General features: G+C 32.4%; 1 protein-coding gene across 3 annotated transcripts; it reads left to right on the plus strand.

Moving 5' to 3' along the window:
- The first annotated feature begins 1525 nt into the window (after nt 1–1525).
- Nucleotides 1526–5648, plus strand: LZF1 (light-regulated zinc finger protein 1). Of its 3 annotated transcripts, none has more exons than XM_090302817.1 (4): nt 1806–2237; nt 3707–4132; nt 4277–4335; nt 5040–5648. In XM_090302817.1, the coding sequence occupies exons 1-3, from the start codon at nt 2055–2057 to the stop codon at nt 4295–4297; spliced, it is 630 nt and encodes a 209-aa protein (XP_090158943.1). In that variant the 5' UTR covers nt 1806–2054; the 3' UTR covers nt 4298–4335; nt 5040–5648. The 3 variants fall into 3 exon arrangements, with proteins under 3 accessions (XP_068499742.1, XP_090158943.1, XP_068499741.1); XM_068643640.2 differs by having other exon boundaries at nt 4294–4335; XM_068643641.2 differs by lacking the exon at nt 4277–4335 and having other exon boundaries at nt 1526–2237.
- The last annotated feature ends 2523 nt before the right edge of the window (nt 5649–8171 follow it).

The raw sequence follows: 8171 nt of genomic DNA on the forward strand, positions 1-8171 counted from the left end.
AAGTAAAGTGACACCTTAAATGAAGACATCTAAAAATCAACTCACATCATCAACTCACTAGGAAAAAGTCTAGACTAAGTCTAGAAGGAGACTAACCTAGGGAGAACTTAGGAACAACTAAAATGACTAAATTTGGGCAACATTTCATGCTGATTCTAAGTTGAAAAATGCAAGAGGGGAGCACTCCTATTTTTAGGATGCTTAGACATCCAAATGGAGAAGAAAATGGTGGAAAAAATTGAATTCAATTTGAATTTAAACCCTAGTAGAAATTGACACATGAGTGGAGAAGGGGATACATGTGCAATCGTGCTCTCTACATGAACCTCACGACTTCCTTGTGTATTCACATGTCTTGCACTCCTCATTGGTGTATGATCAACTTAGGGTTTCTCTTGGGCCCTTTAAAGCCCAATTGAAACCATAGTTAAGTTTAGAAAACCCTAATCTAGCATAGGCTCAAATACAAATTCAAAATTCACTCTACTATACTTGACTCAAATACAAGGTCCATTTATTATATGCTACTTGTCTCAATACTGACCCATTCATACATACGCATATTTTATTTTTAAATTAATTATAAAAAAGAACAATTTTTTTTATCATTTTCCAATATATCATAAAATAGGTCTCCTTTTGTAAAAAGTTCTTAATACATTCTTTTGTAATTTTTATAAAATGAAATTGTATTTTCTTTTGTATTTAAAATTGATGCAAAGTCATTTTGTAATGGGAGCCCACCCCCACGAGAAAACATAAGCTCATTTTCTTAATGTTTTGTGAGCAACAAAATCACATTTTTGTGATGACTTTTATTTTTTTAAAATAAAATACTAAGGCAGTATGATATATTTGGAAGAAAAAAAAGTGGTTTCATTAACAAAGCCCAAATTAAGTCATCATATAGGCATTTTAAGGTCAATTTTTTATGGAAAAAAATGGTGCCTAGTCTAAGCTAGTTGTAGAACAGGTGACCAAAAAGAAAATAGCATGAATGCCTAAAGGCATATTTCTATATGTTGCCCCCTTTAGTATAAGAATAAATAATGATAAAAATAAGTGCTAATAGCTCTCAACTCTTCAAGAAATATTGGATTAAATTATCTTCTTTTTGTGGTACAAAATAAGTTTATCTCCATTTAAGTATTAAAACATTGAATTTTCACTATCAATGTAACAAAATATCCTACTCTTGCCTCAAATCTTCTCCACCCACTGAGAACAAAGTTTTGAACTTCAATTTCTTTCCCTCCCTTTCGCCTAAAACCATGGTGTATCTCTTCTTATGCTACAAAATATCCACTCATGTCAGAGCTTCTTTTGCCTCAACAATGGGGCCATCCTTCACGCTCTGCAAACTCCCCAAAACTCCATTCCCTTTTCTTAGGGTACAAAGGGACATGACACAACCCTTTACTCGCTCATTTTGTTCACATAAATCAAGGCATTTCTCATAATTAGCGGACGTGTATCCTCCACCGGTTAGCAAAAATATAAAGCCCAAAAGTCCTCATACAGAAAAAATGAAAAATATCCAAAACTAAAGTTATCCATAAGTTTTCAGCCAAAAATTTCCCAAAGTGCTGCACTTAGGAAATAAAAAATTTAAGAATCCTAGATTTTTTGTTCTTTTTAAGATTTTGATTTCTTACTGTAACATTACCGAAGCCAGCACAGTTGGTCTCCTCTGCCACGACACTACCCGTTTGCTGCCACGTGTACATGAACCTCGTGGCCGCAAAAAATATCCTTCATTTTTTTTTCTTTACTTTCTCTTCTATTCTCCCCGCTTCTTAAATCCTGCTCCTCTGCTTCGTCGTGTCCCAAACCTCTTCTTCAGCTCATTTTTTCTTTTTCAATTTCTAGTGGGGCTATCTTAATTTCTTGAAGTTTAATTTTTTTAACTCTGATTTACCTTCATTTTATTACTTTCTGAAGAATAGAGGGTGGAGTTTGAGAACCTTTTTGGGGAGGCAGTGTTTTTTTGAGGGAAAGGTAGGGACTTTTGGTGTGGGGGAGGGAAGACTGGAATTGGGTCTGGGGTAGACAGGATGAAGATTCAGTGTAACGTCTGTGAGGCTGCGGAGGCCAAGGTTCTGTGTTGTGCTGATGAGGCTGCCCTGTGTTGGGAGTGTGATGAGAAGGTTCATGCGGCTAACAAGCTTGCCAGCAAGCACCAGAGAGTTTCTCTTTCTACCTCTTCCTCTCATATGCCCAAATGTGACATTTGCCAGGTTTGTTGCTTTTGTGGTTTTTTTATTTTGTTTTAGTGTGGTAGAAGGGGGGAGGGAGTTTTCTGTTCTTTGGAATCAGTTAGAGGTGCTTAATACTTGGGAGAGTTTTTGGTTTGATCAAATGACTGCTGTTGATTCTGTTTGAGATTTATGTGGGGATTGGAATTGTTATTTCTGCTAATTTTGCACTCAGTATATGTGATGCTAATTATGCTTGTTCTTTATCCTTGATGGACTTACAAACAAAGCTCAGTGATTGATATCGTCTACTGTAATAAGGGTTTAAGGTTGAGGTTTAGTGAAAAATGTATTCTTGCAGGTTTTGTTAATGTTTTTTTTTCCTTTCAAATTTGATTAAATAAATATAAATGTTATCCATTGAGGAACAGTTTGGTGGTTTGGTTAGGATGGAAAAAAAAATAGAAGTTATCATATCTTATTTAATATATTGTTTGTTGAGTTGTTAAGCTTAACTGTTTGCTTATGATATGCTGTTCATTAGTTTAAAGGTTATCCTAAAGAGGAATTGGTTTAAGAATAAATAGGACAACATAAAGAAAATTTCCCTCTTTCACCCTCACATAATACAACTTTGTTTTACACCATCACTAAGCTACCACAATTATTGTCGGGGTTGACACTACTTTTATTACCACTATGATCACTACCACCAACATTGTCAATACCACCACCATCCTTGCTGCCACCACCATCCTTGCTGCCACCATGTAGGCCATTGCAATAGTTTTCACTACTATCACCACGGCTACAACAACCACCATAACCACCACCGCCATTACCTCTACAACATTGATCACTATTCACCATTTGTGCATTACTGAGCTGAGACCACAATCAGTGTTGTCATTGTCGCCATCAGGACCATCACCGTTGTCAATGTTGCCTTTGCCTCATCATTACCATTACCATTACTGTCATTGTCAGTGGCCCCACTAGCACTAATACCGACCACATCAGTACCATTACCTTTTGTTAGCGTATTTTTCATTTACATACAACTTGTGTTACTATTTCCTAGGTTATCTAGTGTGCATCCTAGTGTGCATCCAACACATGATAGGATGATAGCTTATCATGCTCACATCCTTTTCTATTGTATCCTGTTCTCTTATGTACTCATTCTTAGCCTACTTCGATCACCAAATGAGCCCTGATTTCATTTGAGAACATTCACAAGAATGAGTTCTTTTAATTGATAACTTACATTTTGAGGATTTGTAGTAAATTATGATTTTATTCTTATTGAAAGAACGTCTGTTTGGTTTGAAAAATGTTCTGTTCTCATTTTATGCTTTATTGTTATAGGAGAATTTGGCTTATACATGAAGAAATATATCTGCTACTGAAACCATCGTCATCATTTAATCATGGTTCAGTTTAAATGAATTAAAACTGGTTGCTGTTTTAGATTAGCTTGTGATGATGGTAGAGTCTGCTACTCTTTACAGGAAGCATTAGGCTATTTTTTCTGTCTGGAGGATCGGGCTCTGTTCTGCAGAAAATGTGATTTGGCCATACATACAGCAAATACTTATGTCTCTGGTCATCAGAGGTTTCTTCTCACTGGTGTAAGAGTAGGCCTTGAAGCTACAGAGCCTGGCGCATCATCAACATCTTTGAAGTCAGAATCTGGGGAGAAAATTTCAGATACAAAATCCTCTTCTATCTCTAGAAAGGTTTCCACAGTGCCTCAGCCATCAGATTACAATGAATTGTTACCTATAGAAGTTGGAGGAGTTGAGGGGTTTCCACCAGCTAAGGAGTCTTTTGGTGGTGGTTCTACAGCTGGAAATATCTCACAGTGGACAATAGACGAATTTATTGGCTTAAATGAGTTCAGTCAGAATTATGAATACATGGAAGGATCATCAAGGGTATGTTCATAGTTGTTGAATTATATCCTCATAACCTTGTATTTTCTGATGATTGGTTTTGTAGAGTTTCCATCTTTTAAGGTTTTGTTAGTATTCAAGAGTTTAGATTCATCTTTCGCCATAGATTAATTATATGTATGGTAGTGCACCAATATGCGCAGGTGAAAATAGGACAGGGATGGGGCCAATCATTTCTTCCCAAGGTATATGCCCTATTAACATGTTAGTCACATCACCAAACAACTGGCAAATATGGTATAGCTTTTGCATATTTGTGGTCAGAAAAGGTTACATTGAGTAGATTTCAAACATTGGAATCTGACAGATTGGTTGATTGAGGTGCATGTTGGTTTCTTTCTCTCCCATATTTGTAAATCCATTTTAGCATTTGAAAAATTGACCTTTTAAAAGTGCAATACACAGTTGGCTTTCACTTGAAACACAATTCCTAAAGATTAATAAAAATCAGCATCTTAAAGGTTACAAGGAGCCATTACCATGACACTTTGGAATGGCCAGCCTCAATGGTGATCAATTACCAAAAAACACTATTGAGTGCTTAAAAACATGATATTCTTTAATGAGAATGTGGAAAGGAATTATTGTACATAATTTACTGATAGACACATCAAACAAATTTTTTAAAACACTTTTTTCCCTTGTCACTATTCTCATTCAGTTGATTATGTTCACATTCCTTGAGAGTTTGTGTGCTTACCATGTATCGATAGTTAGGCAAATTACCTTCGATATTACATCATGTGTTTTGCCTAATTCGTGTCTATTTCTTTTCTGCTTAATATTGCAAACAAACTTTCATCAACTTTCCATTTATCTATATGGTTGTATTGTATGGTTCTGTAATTTTCTTTTTCACCTCTTCCTTTCATGATGAGTATATATGCAGGCTGATGGTGGTAAGTTAGGGGATTTTGATTCTCCTTTTTTAAGATCCGGTGACGAGGAAATGGAGGAGGAGGAGGACTATTTGGAACGGGTTCCAGATTCATCATGGACAGTTCCACAGATCCCTTCCCCACCCACAGCTTCTGGGTTACACTGGCCAAAACATACTCAATATTCATCTGATAGTCTTCTGTTTGTTCCTGACATAAGGTTTTCTCAAATGCAACACTCTGAGATCAGTAGTATATTTTCTAGACGCCGGAGGCAGCTTTAACTGTTTACTCTTTGCCAATAACTTAGAGACATTGATTCCATTGTTTTGTGGTATGATTCTAAGTTCTCACACGTTGCACTGAAGGTTCATTTGATCAGTTACATGATTCTATTCTTGGCTGTCTCAGTTTCTTCTAGGGACTAGGGAGTAATCTCTAACTCTCTACATGTCACTGGAATTTGCCTTCCGAAGCAGCAACAAAATAATCCCAGTGTAGAACCCTTTCTACTGTTGAGTTTGGTCTTTGTAACATTCTCATTTCTGCTCTAGAATCCTATATTGATGCACTATTGGATTATTATAGAGATCTGATTCAATATTGGTTTGTTGTGACAAGAGTTTTCCCCTTCACCAAATTTCTTCTGACAATATAGGCATTTAAAATTTCGTTTACATTATTATTATTTCAAATAAATGTTTACATTGTTTTAAAAAATTAATTAAGTAATTTGGGTAGTTTTTGTGTTGGATAAAAAAATGTCAAAATTTTACTGATAATTTATTATTAGAATGAAACACTCAAGTAAGCATTTTATTTTTAAAATAGTTGTAACTAGAATTAATATTTTGAAAACAGTTTAATTCAAAATTAGTTCAGTAAAAAGGTATTTAAACGCACACTTAAGGGTATGATAAATGGCATGAAGTTTCTTGATTGATAATATTGATTAAAAGCCAAGAATGATTAAAGATGCGAGTGATATTAATGATTAAAGGACAGATACTAAGAGTTTAAATTATATAAATTACGTTTGCATTATTAATTAGTTAAAAACAACTTCTCGCATGAATTAATACATAATTATTATATATGACATTATAATATATTCTTAGTTAACTAATAATAATAATAATAATTTTATTGATTCCACCAAAACGAAAATATCTTCACTGAAGTTAATCGTGGTTAGTCTAGAGTTTACTTTGCTAAAAATGTGCAAGTAAGCGAAAAAGGTTAAAATAATGTTCGTATAAGTCTTTATTATTATTATTATTATTATTATTATTATTATTATTTATTTTTGGTTATTTTCATTGGCATTGATAAAGTTTGAGAAAGACCTTCGGTTAAGTTAGATAAGAAGTTATAACTAATTATTTGTGGAAAGTGATGCCTTGTCTGTTTATAAAACCTCTTTTGATTGCTCAGAACATTGGTAGTGATAGAGGTAACTAAGTTTGTCACAAGTGTCCAACTACATGACAAACTCCACTTTTGGATTTTTGGATAACTTTATTTTCAAGAAATAAGTATTTTAATTTTATGTATAAATTATATTAAAAAAATATAAAGTATATAAATTTGTTTTGAAATACTTAAAAATCTTATATTATTTAAGAAGCCAGATAAATATTAATTTATAACCATTTTATTTTTACACCTTTTAATAGTAAAATGGTGGTGAAGTTACTCAAATCATATCAATGTCAACTTATGACGTTTTTTACCCAAATTTTGGATAATTTTAAAAACGATTATCCATAAACATAAGCTCTGTTGAAGTTAACGTGCCCATAATTTATTGCTTTAGAAAAATGAAATTTTAAACTTACTGTTGGTTTGAAAATTTTAATTTTATCTTTTCAAATAGAAAAAACTTAATAATTGAGGTTCAAGATAATGACATTTTGAATTAAAGTAAGACAACAATAACATCTTTCATAAATCCATTATGTTAAAATAACTAAAATGCAACACATACATAATTTAACTTTAGTCACATATATATATATATATATATATTTTGGGTTTAGTGTGGAACCGTCTAAGGTAGTGATTTTGAATTATTGGTAATATCAAACGTCGTCTCGAAAGATTATCGAGTAATGTTGAGTGAAAGTCATTTTGTTGAAAACTTTTCAAAGTTTAAATTATTAATTGAGTATTAAATATCGAATTAGTGAATAGTTATAGATTTGAGAGTCATGACGTATATTAATAACAATTTTTTATAATGTTGAGTTTCAGAATAACAAAGTATTGTATTGCGATCGTATTAGTGTGATTATAATTATTTTAAAGTACTTAGTACCAAGATATATGGTTAATTAAAAATTGTTGTTAATTTTCATATTGTTAGTTGTTTCCTTCTTCAATATCGAATAATATATATATATATATATATATATATATATTAAAATATGCTTAAATAAACAAATTCATATAATTAAATTAAATTTTATGTTCCATAAAAAAATAAAATATATTGAAATATGTTTAAGTGGAGTATATTTTTCTTTTCTGATCTCAGTCCATTTTTTTTTTCTTTTCTATTTGATATAGTGATCCATGTGAAAGAGGAAAAAAAAAATCAAAATCAAAACCTGAAATTGAATGTGCAGTGGTGAATCTCAGTGTAACAGGACCTACAAGAAGGATATTCCTTGGAACAATGAGGGCAAGGTCATTGGTATGATAAGGTTATTTCACCTAAAAAATCTCCTTAGATAAATGCTGATACTACACACCCTACATGTCTCAGAACAAAAAAATCCTTAACACTATGAACTGTATTTGCAACCATATATGATGAAAATTGTAGCCACATTTTGTTATTCGTATATCGAATTGGAGTGATTGAGAATGAAACAACAAGGCAAATACTGTGCTATGTGTACAAGTCATATTCCACATGAGTGGAGCTAAAAGTAACTAATTAATCATGCAAGCTTGTGTCTATCATCTTTTGTATGTATGTTGAGATGCTTTATCTATAACTATCTTTTTTTTTAGTTTTAGCCTAGTTTCATATTTGTTTGTACTCTTTTTTTTAATAATTTTTTTTTTTATGTAATGACTTTTTTTTTAATGATATTTTTTATGTAACATATGATGATTAGATTCAAAATATCAGTTTA

Source organism: Phaseolus vulgaris, chromosome 5 (assembly GCF_051622355.1).
Source record: "Phaseolus vulgaris cultivar YP4 chromosome 5, ASM5162235v1, whole genome shotgun sequence".
Classification (NCBI taxonomy): domain Eukaryota; kingdom Viridiplantae; phylum Streptophyta; class Magnoliopsida; order Fabales; family Fabaceae; genus Phaseolus; species Phaseolus vulgaris.